This window comes from Lepidochelys kempii, chromosome 3 (genome assembly GCF_965140285.1).
Source record: "Lepidochelys kempii isolate rLepKem1 chromosome 3, rLepKem1.hap1, whole genome shotgun sequence".
Classification (NCBI taxonomy): Eukaryota; Metazoa; Chordata; order Testudines; family Cheloniidae; genus Lepidochelys; species Lepidochelys kempii.
Window position 1 is genome coordinate 167,476,672 of NC_136382.1, and position 25,802 is coordinate 167,502,473.

A 25,802-nucleotide genomic window follows, 5' to 3' on the forward strand; every position below is an offset into this window, starting at 1 on the left:
TACTGGATTTTTTGATCTATATAAAAGGCATGGAAAGCTGCAGTCTTGTGGCTCTCTTATTTTCCATCAGCCTGCTCTCAAATTATTAATCGTAACTGATTTTCACCTCATCAACAGTAAAATAGCCTACCTGTATAAATACAATAGGTAAAACTTTATTGGGCCTTTATTCTTTAAGATGTCATTTTGGTCATACAAAAATTCCACGTAGCATGAAATATGTATATGTACACTGTAAAAAAAAAGTAATATAAAATAAAGCCCCAAACCACAAACTACAGAGCAGAGCTGTGTTTCGGATGCTCTCATTTTATTGTTGTTTGGCAAGTGTTCATTCTTTCAACCGCTGATGAACTTTGGGGAACAGCTTCAGGGCATTACATGTTGTTACTTCACAGACTGTTTCTACTGATAATCCTTTCACTGCAGCAATGTACTGACAAGCAATCCTGATCTTCTCTGGTTCATTTCTCTCCTAAAAGAGAATTGCCAACAAGGTTACACTATACAAGAAACCAAGTGAGATCAGCCTAGCTTACCCAGGGCCCATAGGACTGAGTCCCTCCCTTCCGTTAATTACTTCAAAAAGGTCACCACTGGCATTTACAAATCTTAAATCACAACTAGGCTCTATGATAAGTTAGATGGAAGAGTCAGCCTGATACTGTGCAGTTTTGGATCTGACACGACCATAGTTCTATGGCAATTTCATTATATTTTAAAGACAACAGCTGGATCAAGCTCAAGAAATTCTACTTCTTTTGTTGCTGAGAAAGAATAAATATTCAGCAACAGTTTCAAGTTCCTGAAACTTCTCTGTGGAGATTATCAGCAGGAAGAAAGCTGTGTTCTTTGAAGTTCTATATATATCAGCCTTGATCCTGCAAGATGTCGAGTGCTTAACTAAAACCCATGTGACTTATTTATTTATTTATTTAAAGTAATAAAAACAATACCTAACCAAGGCTTGAGGCACTCTGACATCACTGATGCTACAATAAAATCCCAGCAGCATTAAGAAATCATTTCACAGGAACTCAGGCAGCCAGAGTCCAGAAACTCCTTTCCACTCTTTTATTGCTGCGGGAACCAAAACCTCAACCCTCTCCAAAAACCTTATCAAAAAACACCTGTTTGAAGAATGGCCAGAACGTCACCAAATTTGGACTATTTAGGGGAGTTAGTTCCAGAGTCCTGGAGCTCTCAGACAGATGCTCTTTCTTTTATAATGAGGGGAGATCCACCTCAAATGTCCCTGCTCACCACAGCTGTTGCAGTGTGGCACAGGGAAAGAGCCAATCCTCCAAGCAGGCCTGTCCCAGGCCATTAATGGCTTTATAGGTCATAACAAAAACCTTAAACTCCACCCGGAGACTAACAGACAGCCAGTGCAGATCCTGGAGTCATATGCTTCTGGTAAGATGCCCCATGCAGTACCTAACATCTCAACTGCCACCGAAGTCAACATGGACTCACAACACACAACATGTTCAAGCATTGCTCAGCACCTTGCGGGCTCTAATCTATTAAAGAGACATTTTCATGTTGATTTCAAAAATTAAAAAAAAAAACAAAACTAAAATGTGGGTTTTGTTTGCGTGTAAATGTTCCTGTGCAGTTTGGTATCCTGAACACTGGCTCTCATGCATTAGCACAAAATGGCAGAACGAGAAACTGACTAGTCTGTTTTCCAAGCTAAATGTAGTGCCAAATGTACACAGACAGCATTAGTGATGACAAATTAGATTTCTAAAATTTGTAGTGTTAATTACCTGTGATGGTGGTAACAATACAAAGGAAACAATTATTTTAATGATCTGATTTCACATGACAGTGCCCCTTTGAGCTCAGAGGCGCCCGGGGGTGGTGTTTGAGATCTAGGTTAAACTATGTATTTCTTAGTGTGTGTCAATGGAGTGACAGCAGTGTAAACCCAGTGAGATAGCAAAATTAACCCTACAGTACAGTGGTTTTCAAACTTTTTTTCTGGGGACCCAGTTGAAGAAAATTGTTGATGCCCATGACCCTATGGAGCTGGGGATGAGGGATTTGGGGTGTGGGAGGAGCTCAGAGCTGGGGCAGAGGGTTGGGGTGCAGGAGGGGGTCAGGGCTCTAGGCTGGGGATGCAGGTTCTGGGGTGAGGAAGGGATGAGGGGCTTGGGGTGCAGGAAAGGGGTTCCAGGTTTGGGGGGGCTCAGGGCTGGGGATTGGGGCACAGGGTTGGGGCGCAGACTTACCTCTGGCGGCTCCTAGTCAGTGGCACAGCCGGGTACAGAGGCAGACTTCTCGCCTGTCCTAGCACCACGGACGGCACTGCACCCCAGAAGCATCTAGCAACAGGTCCGGCTCCTAGGCAGAGGTTTGCGAGCGGCTTCGCGCAACTCTCACCCACAGGTACCGCCCCCCCACCACCCCAGCTCTCATTGGCCGGAAACCAGCCAATGGGAGTGCAAAGCCGGTGCTCGGGGTGGGGGCAGTTTGCAGAGCCCCGTGGCCCCCCTGCTGGCCGCTTCTGGGGCACAGCGCAGTGTCAGAAAAGGTAGGCACTATGCTGCCTTAGTTGGGAAGCACCGTCGACAGGACTGTTAATATCCTGGTCGGCAGTGCTGACCAGAGCTACCCAGCACCTTACGTGCCGTGACCCATGGTTTGAAAAACATTGCTGTAGTATATGCACCAAGAAATATTTTTCTCTCCTGACATTCTTTTGGCTTTTCTTTTTTAATGTGAGGGAAGGGACCTCTCTTTGCATCTTGCATATGGCTAGTAGTCAGGGCATTAGAGAGCATGAACCCCAAATGCATTAGAGTGCATGAACCCTAACAGTCAGTCACTTCATTTCTAAAATGCAGGTTGGAAGGGTTTAGGATTTAAACTAGTAAGCTACATACTTTACTTACTGTACCTCTTTCTTTGGGCCAAGAGAGGGTGAGTCGGTCTCCAAGCAAATGTTCTCTAGTGGAATCTGTCTTATTAACTTTGCTCGCTTGTAAAGACAGGAGAATAAAACAAGAAACAACACAGGTAAGAGTCCGTTCTCGTCGCACTAATCAATATAGAAAGGAGCACACGATACATTTACACACACAAAATCAGTTAATGGCTAACAAGTCTGACTTATTGGCATTTAATAGGCTGTTTAAGCCACTGGGGATAATCCTATGCCTCCAGTGAGCTGCAAACACAAAGGTTAAGCAGAGTATACTTGCCCATCAGAGCCTCTACCACACTACAAGGATTGTGAATATTCATCCCCCTCAAATGTCTGTTAATCTTTTCTAAATGCAAGCTGTCTTTAACATTCTATTAAGTACATCCACTCACCGAATGACACGTTACTGTGGTTGGGAAAGACAGTACAACAGCCAGCCAGGTGCTGGGCTGGTGTTGTAGGAGACCCACAGTCAAGAACATCCTGTGGACTCCTGTTCTCCTAACCATTAAACTAATGACTTCAGGTAGATGGGGTGGGTTGTGGTTTTCTCTCTTTGTCTAGGCAGTTACAGCATGCTCACTGCCATGGTATCCGAGCCCCTCTCAGGGCTGGTGTGAAAAATAAAGGGATTCACTCCACCAGAAGATCAGAGAAAGGACAATGGGGCAGATGGTAGCTTGGACGTGGGAGGGCTCAGTGTCTCGGCACAAGAATTGGTCATTTGGTGTAGGAATCAATAAGTTAACAGCCTTGTGATTCCTTGGATGCTTGGGCCCAATCTTCCAGCTGAGAGGCACCGGCATGACTCATTCAGTTAACACTGTGATCAGCCAGAAGGAGCATGGTTGTGAGCAAGTCAAGGCACTCTCCTCTCACCAAGTAGTTAGTTGTGCTATCTCAGCAGCACTTTGAGCCCAAGTCAGCAGTGCAGCAAGGGACAAGGATAAATTCAGCTGGCACTACGTAGCAGGCCTGGGTATGAACAGGAAGAGATCTGGAAAACCCGTTGTACAGAAATGAAAGATTAACTGCTTTACCGCTGCTGTACTAGGTGTATGGGGAGGAGGGGAATGAACCTCAAATCCTGCCTCAGGTACTTGACACAAGAAGGTAGGAATGAGCCATGCCAAGAGTAACTCCACTGGAGTGTCTTTGATGTAGAATATGTTTAAGTGAGATCAGAATGAGGCCCCTAGATGACAGCCTGCAAAGTCTGAGATTCTTTAGATAGGGTATGAATGTGATCCCACTTCCTGACCTTCAGCGTCCTGCCCCGCTCCGCCTCCCGAGGGGCTCTATGTTCTTAGACCCAGATCCACAAAGGTACATAAGCACCTAACCCCCTGACGTAGGCACCTCAGTCCCAATTTTATGCTCCATAAGACTCCCACCACACCCTGTGGGCACCTAAACTCAGGGAGGTGCACATCAAACTATCCCATAGTTCAGGGGTTAAAGCACTCTCCTGAGTGGTGAGGAGACCTCTGTTCAAATCCTTTCTCCCCTCTAGCAGAGGAGGGAATTAAACCCAGGTGTCCCACAACCCAAATGGGCGCTTTAACCACTGGGCTAAAAGTTATAAAGTGGGCCTGGGGGTGCCCTGGATTTTGCAAGGATTGAGCCAGGCACCTAACTCATTCTTACAAGAAATGACTTGCTGTAAGCATAGGCGCCAACTTCCGCTGGTGCCGGTGGGTGCTTGACCCCCCTCTGCCCCTGGTTCTGCCCCGACTCCACTCCTGCCCCACCCCCATTCCAACCCCTTCCCCAAAGTCCCTGCCCCAATTCCACCCCCTCCCTGCCCATTGGACTCCTTCCCCAAATCCCCACCCTGGCCCCACTTCTTCCCCGCCTCCTCTCCTGAGCGCACTGCATTCCCGCTCCACCCCCCCTCCCTCCCAGTGTTTGTTTAGGTGGCAAGTGCTGGGAGCTAGGGGAAGAAATGGGGATGCAGCGCGCTCAGGGGAGGAGGCGGAGGTGAGGTGAGGCGGGGGGTGGGGAAGGGAGCTTGGCTGCCAGTGGGTACAGAGCACCCACTAATTTTTCTCCGTGGGTGCTCCAGCCCTGGGGCACCCACGGAGTTGGCGCCTTTGGCTGTCAGCACCTAAGTCATCAGCTGGCACCCCGGTGGCAGGGCATGGTGTATCAGGCTCTCATGCTTCAATGGCCCTAGCTGACAACCAGTCTGGTTCTGCAGTAGTCTGCGTCTTCTTGCTGGAGGGCTGAGTCACCTAGACTCCCATCCCTTCTGGAGTAAGCCAATAGTCCCTCAAAACAGGAAAGCACAAAGTCTCATGGCTTCTATGCCAGGCCCTCGGCCCCCGTGTTGGACTCATCATTCCCGTCTCTTCCAATCTTCAAGCCTGTACTTCCCCTCTCAGTCTTGTGGGAGAGATAGGGGAATCCAGGCCCAGCCTCTCCTCTGGCTTCCTGCCCAGGGACCCTGTTTAGGTGGTTATGGGCTTGTTGTTCAATCCCTCGCCACTACCTTGGGTTGCCCCTACCTTTCCCTACTTGTCAGCACCTTCCATAGATATGGGAATACTGCCATGAATTTGTGGCTCCCCACAGCTTCTTCCCAGCTAGCTACTGAGGAGCTTCCTCAAAGTTGCTCCCAGCCTGTGAAATACAGCCCAGCTGCTGCTAAACAGTCCTTCCCATTTACCTCTTTCTGACAGGAGTCCCCCCAGCTCTCCTTCTTGGAGCTGGATTTGTGCTTAAGCCCACTGCAGGGCCTCAGCCACCTTCTCCTTCAGCTAGCTTCTTTTCCCCAGTTAGTCCCAGGCTCAGAGGATCCAGCAGGCCAGCCTTCTCCTACTGATCTGCTCTCCTTCCTAGTCAGCCCCCAACTGAGCCATGTTCAGGCCTTTTAACTCCTCCCTCCAGGCTTGACACCTTTTGCAGGAGTAGTGGGGTAAGGCTGATGGCATCGGCTCTCATTAACCTCTTCAGCTCCAGTGTGAGTTTGTTACACCCTCTCACAGGCCCTAAGCCACCTGACTCCAGGAGAGAGGTTGCCAGTTGTGGATGGCTAGCAGAGATAGGCGCATCCCTGCAGGCTGGACTTAGGTGCCTATCCCTGTGAGAGGAGCAAGTCTTAGGACACATCCCTCTCATTAGCATCCCCCATTGGCTATCTTAGGCAGCTCCCCACTTTGTGTGCTGGCTTTTGTGGATCCCATTCTAAGGCACTTGTCTCTCCCCAGTCAGTGTATAGGGAGTTGAGGCACCTAACTCAACTTTGTGAATTGCAGTGTTGTTCCTGTGATTTACTAGGCACCTAAGAGTTAGGCATTGCAATGCTCAGCCTCACAATGCCTAAGTCCTTTTGTGGATCCAAGCCTTAGGCCCTATCTATGCCAGAGTAATTCTCTGAAAATCTCCCACTGATGTTAACAGTGGTTCAGTTCCACTGGTGTTAGCAACACTGAGTGCCCTAGTGTAAATGGGCCACCAGATACTCAGCAGAGTCATATGACCATGTTAAAAACAGCATTGCTGGGACTGGTAACACTGGTAGAGCTCAACTGATCTTAGCAGCAAGTGCTACAGACCAGGCCTTTGACTGTAAAACTCCTGGCAGCAGGGACTGTCTCCCCCTATGTATTTGTATAGCGCTTATGTAACCCACACACCTTCTGGGTGTGGTGTTCTGTCCCATCTAGTGGCACCAAGACCACTTAGAGAGAAAGTGAGTTTGCTCTACAGCCTTAGCTAACAGCCAGTTGGCTTTTAGCTCATGAGGTAGAGGCTCATGCACTGAACTCCAGAGGCCCCAGGTTCGATCCCGCCCACCAACAACCAGGGTCTGTCGGCATTACACCTACCAGAACAAAGCCTCTAACTGGTGCTTAGGAGCATTACTGCAGCACAAACACCACCACTACCAATTTAGCTCACTTTGATTCTGCCTTTGGGCCAGATTTTGATCTCCCTTACACTGGCTGCACACTCATGCACCTTCACTGGTTTCAATGGACTCACTCCTGATTTACATCCTTGTAAGCAAGAGGGGAATTGTCTTTGTCTTCTTCTTGGAGAAGCAGCTTTTCACATTTTCTCTTGCCATCCTCCATCCCTGACCCTGTCCATGCACCATGCCACATCGCTTTCCTCCTTATTCTAACCCTTCTTCCAAACTCACAACAGTTAGTTAACCAAACCCAAATGTCAGGGATTTAAAACATCAGTGTGTAAAGATCGTTAATGCCATTAACCCCAAAAGCATTTGTTAGGAACGCCAGCTCTAGCTCCATCATCATGTTCCAACCATCGTTCCCCAGCTAAGTGTTCTTCTATAGCCGTAGCCCCATCATTGCTCCACGCTGCAATATATTAAGTTAATTAATCCTCATTTTAAAAAACCCAACAAGAACTAAAAGGCCACATATGTTCCTCCCCGCATCCCTTGCTGAGCTATGGGTGATTTAGACTGTAAGCTTCCTGGAGCAGAGACTTGCCATTCTTCATTTGACTTTAATTCTGTCCTGATTATATATAAACAAACAGAGAAAGTGTCTCTGAGGAAGTATGGGTATCACATGTGCCTATGACACACACTGGGCCCGATTCTCTTTTACACGAAGGCCCATCTACACGGGGTGACAGTGGGCCAGTACAGGCTGGTATGGTGTACCGGTAAGAAGCCAGTGCCCGACTGTACACAGCCCACGTTAAAGAGTTGTGGCAGCAGTGCTTTCACATGGCTGCCCCTTCCCCGTCCGCAGCCCTGCCGGTAGGGACCGCCAACAGGGAAGGCAGAAGGGGCAACGACATTAAAGCAGCGGCCAGAGCCCTGGGCCCTTTTAAATCGCCACCAGAGCCCCGGGAGGTGGGAGCCAGGCAGCGCGGATGGGGCTGGCTGGGAGAGACTGACCCACAGCCCCGCCCCTTCTGCCCGAGACCCCGCACCCTTCAGGGGCCAGAGCCGGCCCCCGTACTGGTAAGAATTTAATATTACTTTCACCCCTTCATCTACATTGCTCTGGAGGAGTAAATGTGCCCTAAAGGGGGTATAAATGTAGTTTACAGATGTTATGTACAAAGGCAATTTACTGCCAGAGTGGCATAAAGGGGCCTTGGTGGGCATGAGAATTCATGTTATTGTATGCATGTCCCCAGGGTCATCCTTGCCCTCTGCCTCACCCTACCCTCCCAAATACCATCCCCCAATACCTGAGCCAATGCAGAACGTCATTTCTCGCGCAGTCCAATTAAAACTATACTGAATCAGAGTCCATGAACTTTCCAGGGACTTACCTGATCATTCCTTGTGACAGCTGGAGGAAAAGAAAAACAAAAGCCAGCTTGTACTCCTTCCAGGGCAACAGAGGGTCTGCCAGCAAAGTTGTGAAGCAGTGCGTTCCAAATACCTGCACCACATAGAAGAAACCCCAAAAGCCTCAAGACACTAAAGCTAGGCTGTACGAGTTTAACAGCACCACAGTAAAGATTTGTATCATGAACATTTTTTTTCTGTTTTAATTGTAAGAGACTTTAGTGCTGGCTCTCAGTCCTGAAGTCCTTTATTTATCCACAGGCAAAATATTCATCAACCATGGCTTTGTAGGATCCCTCCCTGACGAGTGAGAACATAATTGATTTCACCTGTGACCTCTCTGCTGGGCCTGCCAACAAAGGTGCAGACTCTGATTCCCATGTATCCACTGGGAACCGGACCAAGACCACCAAATTCACTTCATATCAACACCAGAGAGCTGTCAGTGGTAACAATTTTCAGTTGGCATCTGCCGGGGCCAAACTGGAACCTGTAATTAGAGGTGAAAGGCTCCACAGTCAATTACCTACCTCTGCAGCCTTTCTGTCCCTCAGCAGCTTATTTCTGTCCTGCTATCATTAATTGTGTTTGTAATATGCACAGAGATGTAGATAAGTAAATATTTTAAACATAGTCTAATTGTATCTTTCTTCACAACATAGGCCAAATTTCAATCTACAGATTTGCTGGAAACAAATCATAAAGAGAAATAAAGCTATCTGGACACCGTACTCTTCTTGCTTCCATTCAAAGAGTGTAGTGGAAGCTGATGCTGAGACAAAGGCTGCTTTGATTCACTCACCAAAAAAGTTACAATAAAAAAAAGAAACAATTCTGTTTCATCAGAGGTTTTCCACTCTGCAGAAACTGTCACTCCTTGAGCATAATACGTAAACTTGGCAGCTCCACAGCATCTTCCACTCATAGTTTCCAAACTTTAATGAATGGAGTTCTAGGACACACACGTGAGGTAGGGAAGCATTATTAGCTCCATTTTACAAACAGGTAAACTGAGGTAAAGGACTCACTTTTCTTCCCAGTTACAAAGGTAAATCAATTGAATTACACCAGCATCTAACTGGTGTAAGAGCAGAAACAGGCCCAGAGAGCAGTTAAGGATTTCTTCGTGCAACAACAATCAGTACTGGTTATAAGGGTTTGATCAGAATGGAAAGCGAGACTTACCTAGCTCCTTAAGAAAAGCAATAGTTTGTCTCCCAGCCGAACGAGAATGCACGTTTCTGGTCATTACAAAAAACATACTTTAGAGAAGCAGAGACACACTGGTGGTTTTTTTTAATATAAAGTGATTTCTTTTTAGAAAATAAGCTCTCTCTCTTAAGGAGAAAACATTACTGTTCAGGAAAACAAGAGTTACAACTGGCACTGCTGGCAAAGTGAAGAGATTTGGTTCTATTCTGAAAAAACAGCTATAGAAAAACGGCACCTTCTTCCTCACCAGGTCTGCACCTCGTGTGTATTTAGAGTCAGATCTGCTGAATTTAGTGACAAAAATAAGGTGTTACTCTTGTTTGCCATGCAGAGCCAACACAGCTAAGGGAGAGCAAGCTGGATTCCTTTCCTCCTACTGCATCATCATCAGAACTATTTACTTAGTACCAACCAGTTTCACTGACATAAACTGAATGAAGACAATGACACTTCACAGTCACTGAGGGCTTCATGTGACCTTCAGAACGTTTATTACTGGCGCTGATGCAAAGAAGAAAAGAACCCAGCTTGGTTTTCAAGTCAAGGGTTGAATCTGAGGGCTGGCAGCTGGGGGGGGGGGGGAAATCTTTTCACTGGTAAACTAAACACATTTGTTCTGGAAATCACTGGGAGACAATAAACACGGCACCCTACCACACAAAAGTTACTTTCATTGAAACAAAGAAAGAATTACAAACCAAGAGATTTTGTTCTCCATCCCCACTTTTTAAAGTTCCTACCATTTGGGCGCAAAATGGGGTGAGGGGTACAGGTGGTTTAAAGTTCTCCTTTGCACTGCCCCAGTGCTGGTGCTGCTCTGTCCAGGCCATTATCCCTAAGCTGAAAAGCTAAAAGGGGCCAGAAACAGTAGTCCAGGATAATCATGGCACAGAGGCATTCTAGCGTCTCTCCCCACTCCTTTCTCCAGCCATGCCCCCTTTTATCTTCTAAGTCAGCTGCAAGGGGATCAAGTACAACAAGTTGGTATTACACCACCCGAGGGCCCCCCCCCCCCGGCACTTGACGAGCCTCCCTGGGCCATTTAAACTGGCTTTATGACCACATTATGCTGGCGGTGCAGTGCAAAGTGGCCATGTTGCACCAAAGGATATGGTCTTTTACTTTTTGAAATATTTTCTTTTAAATTATCACTGCTGACCACGTTTTTTCCAACCCCTTCTTCCTGTCCTCATTTCCCCTCCTCTGTCTGACTTTTAAGAACCAATTGTTTTGATCGGATTTGTCTGTATTCTCCTGTACAGTGCCCCAAGCACCTTGGGAGAGGTACTTGATACATATAATTATCCCCCTCTCCTCCTCGGATGTGGGGTTTGCATGTTGAATACCTGTTGATAGTTAGGAGAATTACACATATAGGGAGAAGAGAATAAAGTAATACGGTCTTTGTCTTCCTGTTTCCTGATGCTGAACTCGATATCATCAAATTAAATATAAAAATCTCAGTTTATTTTAATAATACTCTTATTTCCCCCCTAAATGTTCACTTATCAAGTACAGTGGAAAACCACCTATCTCATGGAATAGAGAGTTCTGGGAGAGATGCTGATTTCATTCATGCCAGTGTAACTCCTCTGACACCGCTGGAATTACACCCACATAACAGAGATCAGAATCTGAGCCATGGTCGTTATTCCAATAAAAGCTCTGGATTAGGGGGCGAGTTTTCCAATGTAAATGACATACATAGAGGCATGAAACCTAAATTTGGACAACAAGGAGTTTAAATAAGAGGGTCTCTCTCTGCTGTGGTGGGTGCATGTGCCGAATCCTGCTCCCATCGAAGTCTGTGGCAAATCTCTCTCTGGTTGAAATCCTGGCCCTAATGAATTGTGGGGGAGCTTTGCCATTCATTTCAAGGGAACAGAATGTCATCCTGTGACTTAATTTGTGCAGAAGTGGGACATAAAATGATGCCTTGAAATAATACAAGTCTAACCCCCATCGAGTTTTATTTGGGGAGCATAGCTCAGTTCTTATCCAAAAGATGAAAAGTGTACACATGGAAAATACACCTCCTTTCAAAAACAATTCTTTCAGAAGAAATGCCAGCAAGTCTCCCACATTTTTAATGATGACTTAGCTAGAGAGGAACATTCATCAGCCCTAATCTCTTGACACAGGCTCTGGCTTCCCAGGTGTAAGCCACCTTTTATTATTGTTATTTTTCTTTTTAACCTTAAACTATTGAATATTTTGACTAAAAATAATCCAAACAACCCATCATTATCAATATGCTTTACCGCCCCTCCTGCACTCCAGGAGCTGTGACTTAGGAAACAGGTGCTGAGCTTAGTTAAGATTTGATATATGAGGAAGACTTTGCTTGGAGGTGTTCTGACTCACACTGGCAGGTCCAGCTGTTTAGCTATATCCAGCTGTAACGCAAAGACCTTCTGCTGCTCCTCACGTTGCTGGGATGTGGACACAAACCATGGAGTGAAGTCTAGACCAATCTGCAATGAGAATCAGTTAAGGGATGATACAAAGTTTATGAAATCTTAAGTAAACTTCAAAATGCATGGAGAATTAATGCTTTCAGTACATTAAACTTCAAATGCTGTAGGCTACTATGAGAAACCACTGTAACTAAGACAAGATTAGAAGGCACTACAATCTCTATATAAGATCTTGTACCTGGGGGTACAGTAGTACATGAATGCAGAATAAACTATATTATATATAAGATAACACAAAAACGCTTTGCTAGGAAAAAATCTATAGCAGCTCAGCTAGTCTCCCTACCACTGTCCTAGCTGCAGGATTCTAGCATATATTTGCGGACCATCTCCAATACTTATTCATAAAATGATCATGTGGGGCCTGATTCTAGTCTCACAACAAGAGAGGAGTTTGGGGTTTGTTGAATCTCAGCAAATATAATTTCTGTCTATAAAAAGAAATGTAAGCACCACAAACCACAGATTGCAATATATTGCACAGGCCTACCAGAGCAATGGCTGAGTCAAGAAAACCCTGATACTAATGAAATCAAATAAAGCACTCTACCTCTCCAATAGCCACCAGCTTATCTTTGTGCTTCTCAAAGAATGGAAGGGCAGGTTCCAAGTCCTGTAATAAACCAGCTACAGCTCACATGCTTCGTTAAAATACCAGTGGGGTAAAAGAGGTCCTGGCATGTCAATGAAATTGCAAAACAGGCATTAGTAGACCATGGTGAGAACAGAAATATAAGGCAGGTATTAAAATTATATACTGAATTGTCTACCAGCTACTGAATGTTTTAAGTACCCATTCTTTAAATAAGACTATAATTAAAAATTAAAAGAAAGCCCAGTCATTCTGCTGGGCTGCCCAGAGCCAGCCAGCCACACAGCCACACTACGGTGGAAAGTACAGGCTTGGGCTGGGGCTTGGCCATAATAGCCAGAAGATGTGTTGATTCAGCATATCTTCAAGGCAGCCTCAGATGGCAGGGCTCCTCTGGAAGTCCTGGGGGAAGTGTAAAGCTGCCCTCCACTGATGGAATCCCCAACAGGGACAGCAGTGGGAATAGCATGGGTCCTCCCCTGAGGATGAATGCCCCAGTATGCAACCTCTCCTGCTGCAATTTGCATCCCATGGGCCAGCAGAGATTAGTCAAGGCCACAGTTTGCAAAGTGCAAAAGCAGCTATATAAATAAAAGGCATCATTATTATCCCATAGGGCTTGCCTACATGGAAGTTAGTGCCCATAAGCTCGGGTCTGAATTTACCAGGGTGGATAAAATCAACGATTTAACTTAAAAAAAAAATCAGATTTTTTTGATAAAAGGTTTTTTCCCCAAAAAGCATGTCTAAAGATAGTTTTAATTAAGACACATTATAGTTCAAAGATATCTCATCATGGAATAGGGATTATAAATTCTAATTCTATAGTGTGAGACAATATATTCATGTAATGTTTAAAAAAAGTTTTGTAAATGAGTTCCAATAGTTCATGGATTAGGGACCCAATCTGATGGGGTTCCAGGGACTTCTGTATAGATTATTTAGGTTAATCTTTCTATCTACCCAATGGGACTCAGTGCTCAGTCTAGAAGATACCACCAGAGATGAGTAGTTTTGCAGTTCTCAAACTGTGGATTTGTGTCTCTGGAGGTAACATGCTTGTTAACAGCAAAAATGTTTTTAAATAAATAAATATATAGAGAGAGGTGAGAAATAAGACCTCAGCTCTATTGTCCCTCTTCAAATTTGTGTACACAGAGTCAATCCCTTACCTCTCTCTAAAAGTGCAAAGTTTCAAAAAGTTCAATGAATAGAAGATTGTTGGAGCGGAATAGATCTGGACAAGGAGAAGAAGTCCGGGGATAAATGTGAGAAGCGAGGGACAGATGCTTGTTTTGTTAAAATATGTGTTTGCTGTTGAAAAAAAAAATCCAGAATACTTAATGTTGTTGTTTTAGTTAAATAAAACAATTTAAATGTCTGTTTGGTGATGTTCTCCTTCTAATACAACATGGCAAGAAAATCCTCCAAATACTAATGATTAACCTGTTGAATTGGAGACAGTTCAATGACTTCATAAATATCTGCTTCAATTACCTTTGGTAAATGAAATAACCAAACAATCATTCATTTTCTGATATAGCTGTGAAACTCATCTGAAAAGTTTTCAAAATAAATCAGTTTAAAAATGTATAGTGGGTACCTTCTAAAAATGAAACCTACATCTATCTCTGAGTTGTGAAGAATATGTATTACAGTTCTAACAACCAACAAGATTGCACTTTTATGTAGAAACCCATGATTAAATCGAGTCTTCCTGACTATTTTTTAAATCAAATCCGGCCTGGACTTTACAGTGCACTAGCTGCTCCACAGTAACTTCCCATATGGACACACTGTGCACTACAGTACCTTTGTGCACTTCAGCTTTTTTTGGTCCAGTAAAAGGTATTCCCCACCTTGCCCCTCTAATATCCTAGGACCGGCACAGCTCAGACTGCACTGCACAGGGAACTATGGCCATCATGATCACACAGCACCCTCTGGAGGCCAGTGAAGGAACTGCCTTCATGTCTATTGACAAGGTGCTGTGGTGATGGCTTATGCAAAAGGCTAAGATTTTGTCACAGTTATTTTTAGTAAAAGTTGCAAGCAGGTCACAGGCTTCTGTGGATTTTTGTTTACTGCTCGTGACCTGTCCCTGACTTTTACTAAGAATAACTGACAAAATGGGTAGGAAGGAGGGTCTAGCATCAACCACTTCTGGCGCTCCAAGGTTCTCCCTGCTGCCTTGTGCCTCAGAGCTGTAGGGGAGCCTGTCACCAGCAGCAGCTGAGAGCTGTGGGGAGCTGCAGGGCCCCTGCCGGCTGACAGCTCCAGCCCCGCTGCTGAAGTGGAAAATGTCACGGAGGTTTCTGGAAGTCACTGATTCAGTGACTTCTGTGACCTCCATGACAAAATCTTAGCCGTACTAAGTTATGCATCAAGGAAGAAAAACAGGATAAAAATCATAAAATAAATGGGCCCTTGCTTGAAGTCTCCTTAAAGAGCTTTTATCATCTGCTTCAAATCCTGCACCTAACCTATTTCCAAGATCTCACCACATTTGCTAATTTTTTTACTTGTTGCTTCATCTCCAAAAAAGGCAAAAAACCTGTAATAACTCCGAGGCCAGCCACGACTTCATAGCTGTCACCAGGTTGCACAGCAAGGGCACTCCGAACTTCACAGGAAAGGAACTCAGACCTTCCTGCTCTGAAAGCACAGACCCTTACTCCTTAAAGGAGAGCTCCCTCCAGTTGTTAACTAAGTAGGGCCTATGCACATATCTGATGCCATCTAACAGAGAGCAGTATCAGACATACACACTAGCCAGTTTTCCCCCCAATAAATTGGTGATAATTACATTATCTTTATTAGAGTTAGGCACAGAAGAGAAGTGTCCATATTCACCCATGTGACAGCTGTAGGCACAACTGCTACCATGGCAGATTTCTGCTCTAAAGACTTGAAGAGCTACATAAGTGGAGTTACAAATACCCATATGAAGAAATTCATTTGATTTAGCAAAATACAGGCATAGGAATCTCGACAAGTCACCTGAACAGTAACACTGCGATGTCCATTTGCACTGCTCTGAATCGGATGAATCCCAAAACATGCCATGACAGACTCTGGATACCTTTAGGAGGGGGAAAACATGTCAATGGGATTAAAACATCTAGCTCAGCAGTGAAAGTAACATCATCCAGTGGCTGTTTGGTGGCCTGTAGGCAATAAGTTAGCGGTCACAGCCAAGTTTCTAGCAGAGAGGTGTCCTCACTCAGGGAACACCCATCACAATCAGCACTGAGTTGTCATTCTTAGCAGAAACACCAAGGACTGAAGAGATTGGGAAGATTGAAATAGCCTTTCACCACTAGAGATGGGATGGTCTCTCAAAGGCCTGTCTACACACATTTTTGTACTAGTATAACTATGTGAGTTAGGAGTGTGATTAGTTAGTGATACCACTATGCCAGTACCACCCCTACTGTGGTCACAGCTACACGGATATAAAAGTGCCTTATACCAGTAGAGCTTATTCCCCTTCACATGTGTGAACGGCTACAGTGATATAAAGCTCCTTCATTCCTACACAAATACATCCACCCTCGTGGAGCTGCACCACTTTAACTCTAGCAGTATAATCAGAATGGTACAACTTGTGTGTGTAGACAAGGTGGGGCTGAGGCACTTTGATGAGGCAGAGGACATCTGCAATGCCACCCCCATGCTTTGTCCATTCTTAGGAGAAAGAGATGTCTCCAGGACTGCTCCTTTGCACACTCAGTTCATACATATGCAGGTGATCAATAATGTTTAACAATGAATACTTAACTTGATCTCTTGATATTTCTATGTTTTACATTTTGCTTTTTTAAAAAAACAAAGAAAAATACAATCTCTCTCTCCCACACACATGCACATACATTATTTTTATAAAAGCAAAAGATACTCTTTGTTAGCCTGTTCCAGTTCTCCAGCTCTCTGCCATGGTGAGTCAAAAACAACCCTCAGGCTCATTTGTATGCAATCACCCTGTTTAAAGAGGCCATATTGCAGTCCATTCTCCCTTAGAATTAGAAGAGGAGAGAATTAAGACATGTTACTTCCCCTCTCCACAAAGCACTCATGGAAGAATAAATATATCTTGATTTTAGGTTCTCACCTCTGTAGGATATATGGTCCATTCCCCTGCCTTACAACAGAAACAGCTTGCTATTCAGCATGTACCCCTCCAATTAAAGGCAAAATCCTGCTCTTATATTCATATGTTCAGCCCATGGAAAGCCCTGTACAGTATAGTCTTAATTTCAAGTATATAGTCAACTTTGCCTTAAACTCCTTTATGCCATCACCTCACTCATCATATGGCTGACGTCCACACTTCAGCAACTCTATGTGATGAAACCCTTCATAATATCTAGACCAAATGTTACAACTTCGAAACAAGCTGCTACCTTGGAGGGGTGAAGAGGTTATCTCCCGCATCCTCATTCACTTTTAGACACCTGAAGATCATTACAATATCACCTCTTTGTTTCTTCTTTTTCAGGCTAAACATGTTTACATTTTTGTCAGCTGACACACATGCAAGGCCAAGATTCTGTCTCATTGCCTTCCCCAGTACTCACCCTGTAATCTGGATATCCTTTTTTAAATGAGATGCACAAAAGTTGCACATGATTCTAAGGACACCATTCGCAAGACTTTATGTGGCGAGATCCCTATAACCCAGTTGCTAGGGCACAGGACTGCGAGTTGCGCATGGGGTTTATCCTTGGCTCTGAGATGCAATCACTAGTCCTGATTCCCCACTACCCTAGCTCCCTGTGTTGTCATTTACACGTGCACCAAGTGGGTGTGAAATGCTACCAGATCAGAACAGTAGATTTACCCTGACCATGCACAGATATAAATGACTATGCAGAGTCCGAGGCAGTGGAGAACCAGGCCCAACAGCATGATCGTGGCCAATTCAATTAATCTCTCTGTGTTTCAGTTTTTCTATCAGTAAAGTGAGGATAATGAGACCCATTCACCTCTGTCCAGAATCTGGAGAGCTAGATAAGACACGTGCTATGGCAAGTGTTAAGTAGAGCGTTATTTCTTTGATCTAAAAGATGTCTTTTTACTGACACAAGGCATGCAGTGAGATAACAAACCTTTCTGCTAGATCAATAACTTCCTCAAATTCACTTTGCTGCTCTGTAACAGAAACAAAGGCTCGAACTCCAGCCTGGATTGAAGAAAAACAAACAAACAAAAACCCCTGTATTTGTTACTGGTGAAAGTTACACTTCCCTCCTGTTTTATGTATGTGTTTCCATTTATAAACGACTTAGCTAGGAACTGCTTTAGGAGCACATTCACTAAACTCACTTCAGTTAAATACATCATTAAATGAGTGGAGGAAAAAAAAATAAAGTAGTACCAAAATAAATGACTTCTCACCTATCCAACCATGCAGGATTGAACAATATATTAGCCACACTGCCTCTCTGCCCCTCCTAGTCCAACCCCATCTCAAAATCCTGAGGGAAGAGCTAATCCTTAATTTGCCCTAAAGTTCCACAGATTCAGGGCTTGTCTAGACTACCGCTTAAGTCGATGTAAATTACATTTGTAGGGGTGTGAAAAAACCACCCCTGAGCGACATAACTTACATTGACTTAAAGCCGTGTCTACGCTACGCTATGTTGATGGGAGATGCTCTTCCGTTGACTTAACGCATCTTCACCAGATGCGCTAAATTGACCTTGCTGCATCGATGCAGTGATGGCCAATTTAACGTTGTAGTGAAGACAAACCCCAAAGCTCTGTTGGGCCAAGGAAGAAAGCAAGCTCCAGAGACTAGGGCCCCTTAATGAAAACACCCTGACGGTAGGCGCCTCTACCAAACCCTGACAGAATAAAGCATTCTTGATTGCTGTTCCTGCGCCCAGAATTTGGGGAGCCCAAATGATCTATGCTAATCCTTCCAGTTGCTTCACACGCACCCCTCCCAAGCCTTTCAGTTGCTTCACCACTCAGTATTACTGCAGTCTTGTCCAATTTGAGTCAGGCAACCAAACTGGCCAGCTGGATGGGATGCAATTCCTGAAGATAATGACAGTCAGCCAAGACACTGCAATTCAAACGTCCTCCCTAGCCCTTCTAATGGCCCTTTCTGCCCATTAAGTAGAGGAGTGGCAAGACAGAATAAAGTTCAGTGGGTATTTCATATTTGGCTCCACTAATAAATAAACAGATCAAAAAACCTCTACCACTTACAAACTGTGCCCACAAATAGTCTAACATGCTCAGGTTAGTGCTACCCCGTCCTCATGCCATCACCTGCGTGTTTGCTTTACCCACAAGTTACATCTTGTCTTGATCTAGGGTCCTGCTCCTGCTACATCTGCAGCCCTCTGTGCCTGTGTAGAATCCCATTGACTATACTGCAGGATCGAGGCCTACAACTGTAAGCTGTTTGGCACAGGAGCGGTCTTTTAATACATGCTTGTCTAGAACCTAGCACAATGGGGCAACAATCTAGTTGAGGCTTCAAAGTGCTCCTGTAATACATAATAAATAAATCCTAATAATGTCCTGAGTAATGAATAAGGGATTCTGGTGCAGAAAAAGTAATAATTTAAAATAAGTCACTAACCTTTCTTGATTTTTCAATCACATCATTTATGTCCTGCAAGACACAAATGATCAGTTATCATGCAAAGCACTGAGAGACCTGATTTTGTTACATTTAAGCGAGGGATGTGTAATAGGTTCCCCCCCGGGGTGCCACCTGGAACTGAGGTATCACTGAGCCCCCCGACCAGGGCTGGCTCCAGCGTTTTTGCCGCCCCAAGCAGTGAAAAAAACTCGCCGCCGAATTGCCGCCGTGGAAGGCAGGAGAGAGAAGCTGCCGCTGAATTACCGCCACAGAAACTCTGCCATCCCTTTCTGACTGCCGCCGAATTGCTGCCGCTGCGGAAACTCTGCCGCCCCTTTCTGACTGCTGCCCCAAGCAACTGCTTGGAACGCTGGTGGCTGGAGCCGGCCCTGCCCCTGACCCACCAGCCTTGGCTCCCTTTACACTGTACTGCTGTGGCCAGCCAGCACTTTCACCAGCACACATACAGATAGGGACACACCCAGCTGCAGTTATATGCAGATGCTGAGATCAGCTCTGCATAGGAAGGCTCTAGCTAAGGAACTTTCCAGCTACGCAGGCACGCACTCCACTCTGGGGTGTAAACCCAAAATTATACCATCTTTCGCTGCACAGGGAACTGTACAGCGTAAGCTCATAAAATTCGCCCCCTCCCTTAATGTGGAGAGGAATATACAAGAGCTTTCTGCCCCGAGTTATGACTCCCACACAAAGCAAAACCAACTTTAACAACTTCAAAAAATAGATTTTAAGTGATTATAAGGCATAGCAAACAGATCACCTAGCAAATAAACAAAACTGCAATCTAAGCTTAATAAACTATATAGATCAGATATGAATAGCAAATCCTCACCCTAAGTGATGATACAAGAAGGCTGCAGACTCTTAAGGAGCAAGCTGCACTTGCTTACAGTTCTGAATCCCCCAGGCTAAAGGGAGTTTAGCCTGCGTCCAGCACTTCCCCCAGTTCAGTCTTTGTTCCTCAGGTGTTTCCAGGTGTCTCTTTGGGTGGGGAGTCAGTGAAAAACCTCGATGATGTCACTCCCCTGTCTTAAATAGCCTTTGCATATGGCGGGAACCCTTTGTTTCAAAACTTGGTTCCCACGCCAGTCAATGGAAAAACACTGGTTTCAGAGTAACAGAGGTGCCACAAGTACTCCTTTTCTTTTTGGAAAAACACTGATATCCCAAGATGGAGTCCAGCACCAGGTGACCTGGTCACATGTCCCTGTAGTGTCACTGAAGCCATGAGTTGGAGGCTGTCTACAGCATCCTCAGGAAGGCTCCCCAACGGGAGATAAGCTTCTTCTAAGGCCTATTGTTTTCTCCTAATGGCTCATTAACCTGAATGGACCCTTCCCAGCCAGCCATCTAGACTGAGAGCCTTTTGCCTAGTGGGCGTTCCCCAAGTGTAAACACATTTGTAATACAGATACATAGTCAATATTCCTAACTTCAGATACAAAAATGATACATGCAGACAAATAGGATAATCATACTCAGTAGATCATAACTTTTCCAATGACACCTCACTTGACTTATCTTGCATAAAACACATTATGTCATCATAATCATGTCATAACAACACTGCTGTGAAGAATGGGGCGGGGGGAGGCCGTGTCACAGGATGGTCTTGTGTTTAAGCTACCAGGCTGGGACTCAGGTCATCTAAGGTTCATTAGTGGCTCTGTCACAGACTTCCTGCATCACTTTGGGTAAGTTGTTTAACATTGTCCTTTCCATTTTATGTATGGGAAACCGAGTCCATGGCAAAGTTTGCCTAGCTGATGGGGGGGTTGTAAAACTAAATTATAAAATATTTTTCAAGTCCTGGGGTGAAAGGTGCTTGATAAGCGCAAAGTAGCATCATTATTATTTTACAAGAATTTGGTGGCATAGCCAGGAAGAGAAGCCAGGTCTTCTGACAGCACAGACATCCTCCCTTCCTCTCCCAACCGTCTTGAAAGCTAAACGTGGAACCCAACTACATCTGTGCTGACCCCTGATCCCCAGTCCTTCTCTTGACACTTTTGTGTATTACCTTGCTCAGATGCGGGGGCATTTCAAATCCTAATCTCACACAAGAAGGAGTCTGAGGCAGCCAAGACACCAATGGGTAACACTGAGTGCAGAAATTCAAATGGAGGTACTGGAGCCGACTTCAGCCCAGATTCAGCTACAGAGAACATCAACTATTGCGGGGTGACACTTTGTACCCCAAAGCAACACTCTAGCACCCCCATATTTAACATGGTGATACAATTATGATATATTTTGTACAAAGTATGCCTTGTGAGGTATCATTTTAAAAGACTTGATCTTTTGAACATCAATATCAAGTTGGATTGGGTGTGCTGTCATTGTATGTGAAGTTATGAAGTTTGCCATGCATGTTACTGAAGTATGTTGTAAGGTTGGGAATACACACAACCAGCCTTTCAGGTACAACAATGGGGCAGCCAGATACTGATGATGGCCCATGAAGGGGAATACACACTCACAAGGACTACCCCAGGAACTGTATACAGTGAAGACCTCTCAGAGGGAGCACAAAAAAAATGGATACTACTTGACTCACCATAGCAAAAGATCTTTCCAGAAAGCTGGAAGAACTTATAAAGGAGGGGAAGTGACATCATCATTTGTCTTCACTTCCCCCACAACTCAACACCTAGAAACATGTTTGGAGAACAAAGACTGAACTGGGTCCCAGGCTGAAGGGGATTTCCAGCCTGTGTGTGGAAGATCTAAGACCTACTTGTATTGTCGATCAGGGTGAGACACTGCTTGATTCAAATCCTGTCTAGTTTACAGAACTCAGATTGCAATTTTTCTTTTTATTTCTTAGGTAACCAACTTTGATCTGTGCACTTACTACTTATAATCACTTAAAATTTATCTTTCTGTAGTTAATAAACCTGTTTTACCCTTTCCCTAAACAATGTGTTTTTGTTGAAGTACTTGGGGAATCTGCTCAGGAACAAAAACTGGTGCATGTCCTCTCCACCCTGAGGGAGGGGCAGACTGGGTAATAAACTTACACTGGCCAGGTTTCTGACCAGGGCAAGACAGTACAGCTCTGGGGTCCTAGGCTGGAGAGCTGTGGGGAATTGGCTGGAGTCTCGCTATTGTTGGTTCATGAGCGGCTGGCAAAAGCATTCATGTAACCCAGCTGGTTTGTCCCTGCCTGTGGATATCTGTGTTAAGTGCAGTATCTGGAGCGGTTTGCAGCTAATCACAGCATCACAGTGTGAGAGGGAGCCCAGGCTGGTAAGACAGAGGGCTCAGTGGTACACCAGTTCCAGGTTGCATGCCGTCACAGTGGGTGTATGGTTTCATGAGATTTGCTTACCTGACTTGTTTAAAGAACACTATTTCTTCAAGGAACACCCACCTCAATAACTTCAGCCTTCTGAAGCAAGAGCCCTGATGTTAGTAGCGTCACTGACAAGCAAATGAAGGAGAAGCCCAGATTCTCCCTCTATTTGGTTAACTCTGTAGCCACGTAGGCAGTGATAGTGATCCTTTTAATAGAGGGACACAGCAGTGACTACCAAACCACAGCACGTTCTATCTTGGTGTCACACACACACTTCCTTCCATTTGCCTCTAATGCCAGCAGCAATTTTCAGGTTAACACAACTGCTTTTTCAGAGTTAAATATAATTGCACAATGACAGAACATTCATGTTAGCTCACCAAGTTCATCCCCTGCAAACACAGACTGTGGTCCCCAATAGAGGACGTAGCAGACATGAGAAACAGACCAAAAAGATTATTAACTAAAAGGCTAGGTGTAATCATTTCTTCCTAATCATACTTCTATTTCAATGGGACCTAGATTGAACAATGGATGCATCACATTTGTATTTACTTTGTCCTTGGGGGCGTCAGGTCATTCATGCCATGACACAGAGTTTTTAATATTCGGGTCATTGGGGAGAATTACGATTGGCAGGTTATTTTGTTCTTCATCAGATGCACAGCTAATTGCATCTGCTACATTCGTTATCAGACCTTGTGTATTGGCACAGAGTAGAAACTCAGAGTTACGAACACCAGACCTATGAATGGACCGGTCAACCACACACCTCATTTGAAACCGGAAGTACACAATCAGGCAGCAGCAGAGACCAAACATGTTTTTAAAAAGTCAAGTACCACACACTACTGTGTTAAACGTAAGCTACTACAAATATAAAGGGAAAGTTTAAAAAAAAATTTGACAAGGTAAGGAAACTTTCTGTGCTTGTTTCATTTAAATTAAGATAGTTAAAAACAGCAATTTTCTTCTGCGTAGTAAGGTTTCAAAACTGTATTAAGCCAATGTTCAGTTGTAAACTTTTGAAAGACCAACCATAACATTTTGTTCAGAGTTACGAACAATCTCCATTGGCAAGGTGTTTGTAACTCTGAGGTCCTACTGTATGTACCTTGGGAGACTGCACTTGTGTAACAAGTTTACAAATGTCTGGTTGCAGCTGTTTGTATCTAATGTTAACCTAGAGAGGCATGTCTACCCTTCTTATCTTACCCCAGCCTGGGTGGCTCTTTTTGGGTTTATCACACGACATGTCCCACATTCTACAGGACTGTCTGGATTTAATTAGGGCCACACAGCCCCCTAGAAGCAACTGCACCATCCCGCGAGTTATTTCAGAGTCCTAATGTGTCATCGTCTTGCAATCACAACAGTGTTATGACACAAGCAAGACCTGAGGAAGAGCTCTGTGTAGCTTGAAAGTTTGTCTCGCTCACCAAGGGAACAGAGTAGCAGCCGTGTTAGTCTGTATTCGCAAAAAGAAAAGGAGTACTTGTGGCACCTTAGAGACTAACCAATTTATTTGAGCATAAGCTTTTGTGAGCTACATGATGAAGTGATGATGATGAAGTGAGCTGTCGCTCACGAAAGCTTATGCTCAAATAAACTGGTTAGTCTCTAAGGTGCCACTAGTACTCCTTTTCTTTTCACCAGGGGAAGTTAGTCCAATAAAAGCTATTACCTCACCCACCTTGTCTCACAAACCAGTTTGTAAATTACAGAGCAGAGCAAAAGGAACCCTGCTCCTAATCCACCAAAAAGCTCCCTGAAGTGTATCCACCACGTCCGTGCTATAAATGGGGGTTCTGCCACGGACTCTAATGGGATCAGGAGCTTCTACAGAACATACACCAGGCTCAGTGACTACAAGCAGGTAGAGGGAATTCCATCACTAGCCTGGAAACAGCTGTTGTTGCAATCATACTTCGCATACCCAGGGCTGCAAACCCAGTAACAGCAGCCCCACAGCATAGGGCCTGTGTACAGAGTGCATCCGCTGCCTGCAGTCTTCAGTCCTACCTGCCTGAACTCCTCGGCCGTGAGGTGGCAATGACAATCGATGAACCAGCACGTCTCCATGTGCCAAGGCTGCTGAAGGCACCCTGAGCAGGCAAGGCCTGGGCTCCGCCTCTTGCGACTCTGACAGACAGCCGAAAGAGGCTGTGGCTCTTCCCAGGGCAGCGACTGCAACCCCTCCCACTCGCCCTATGGCGAGCAGCCCAGCCTAGCCCGGGCACACAGCCGCCTAGCTATGGGGCAGAGGGAGCTCGCGTCTGGTGAGCTCTTCCTCCGCACACAGGTGCGGGCAGTTTTGCAGCATGGAGGCAGGAGTTCCAGCCCCAGCTCTGCACTACAGGAGTATTTACAAAGAGTACGTTTGAGTTTCCGGGGGGGAGAGCGAACCCTGTTGTGTCTCCCCCTGGAGTCTCTTTCCAAATGATTACCATTTACTGAAGCTTCAGCAAAATGTAGCTGCAGGGACACTGGCATTTTAGAAATCACGTTTCTTACAATAATCAGTTTCGATGAGGCCAGGAACGTCCAGAAGCCTCGAATCTTGTTGTCGTCTTCTCAGTCAAACCATAGAAGCTGAAGATTTTGAGTAGATGACACGCTTCTTTTTTATACCCACACTTGTAGAATTAGCAATTTCTTCTGTGTTTTATAGGGGATAATAATTACGGCCTTAGTCCTGAAGAAGTGGTGTTTTACCCACAAAAGCTTATGCCCAAATAAACCTGTTAGTCTTTAAGGTGCCACCAGACTCCTTGTTGTTTTTGTGGATACGGACTAACAGGGCTACCCCCTGAGCCTTAGTCCTGCAAACCCTAAGCATGTGCATACCTATGCTCATGGGATGAGGCCCATTGACATTAGGGACACCACTGATGAGTATTTACAGACATGCTGAAGCCTTTGCAGGACCAGGGCCCTGCATGTGTAATTTGATGTCATGCTATGTTTTCAGTATTGCCTACAGCGACACCATTAATTGTAAAAAGAAAAGGAGGACTTGTGGCACCTTAGAGACTAACCAATTTATTTGAGCATAAGCTTTCATGAGCTACAGCTCACTTCATCGGAGCTCACGAAAACTTATGCTCAAATAAATTGGTTAGTCTCTAAGGTGCCACAAGTACTCCTTTTCTTTTTGCGAATACAGACTAACACGGCTGTTACTCTGAAACCTACCATTAATTGTGTTGAGTGTTTTATTCTTTGTTTATATGTAACTTTACTTTTTTTTTTTTTAATAAAATCTTTCTTAGAATCATAGAATATCAGGGTTGGAAGAGACCTCAGGAGGTCTTCTAGTCCAACCCCCTGCTCAAAAGCAGGACCAATCCCCAATTTTTGCCCCCGCTCCCTAAATGGCCCCCTCAAGGAT

General features: G+C 44.8%; 1 protein-coding gene across 1 annotated transcript; it reads right to left on the reverse strand.

The window, feature by feature from the left end:
* Positions 1-232: 232 nt before the first annotated feature.
* LOC140908828 (putative deoxyribonuclease tatdn3-A) lies at positions 233-24,493 on the reverse strand. Its single transcript, XM_078851975.1, has 10 exons — positions 24,434-24,493; positions 19,090-19,122; positions 17,603-17,676; positions 15,495-15,576; positions 12,453-12,515; positions 11,790-11,899; positions 9,399-9,454; positions 8,195-8,307; positions 2,906-2,986; positions 233-475 (listed from the first exon to the last, which is right to left on the reverse strand). Exons 1-10 carry the CDS (start codon positions 24,491-24,493, stop codon positions 332-334), a joined length of 816 nt encoding a protein of 271 aa, XP_078708101.1. The 3' UTR covers positions 233-331.
* Positions 24,494-25,802: the final 1,309 nt, after the last annotated feature.

Coding starts and splice junctions, on each gene's coding strand:
- LOC140908828 (XM_078851975.1), bottom strand. CDS start 24,493: ATGGAGACGTGCTGGTTCATCGATTGTCATTGCCACCTCACGGCCGAG. Junction 19,123..24,433: donor CGGCCGAGGAGTTCAGGCAG/GTAGGACTGAAG, acceptor TGTGTCTTGCAG/GACATAAATGATGTGATTGA. Junction 9,455..11,789: donor AAACAGCTGGACCTGCCAGT/GTGAGTCAGAAC, acceptor TGTAATGACCAG/AAACGTGCATTCTCGTTCGG.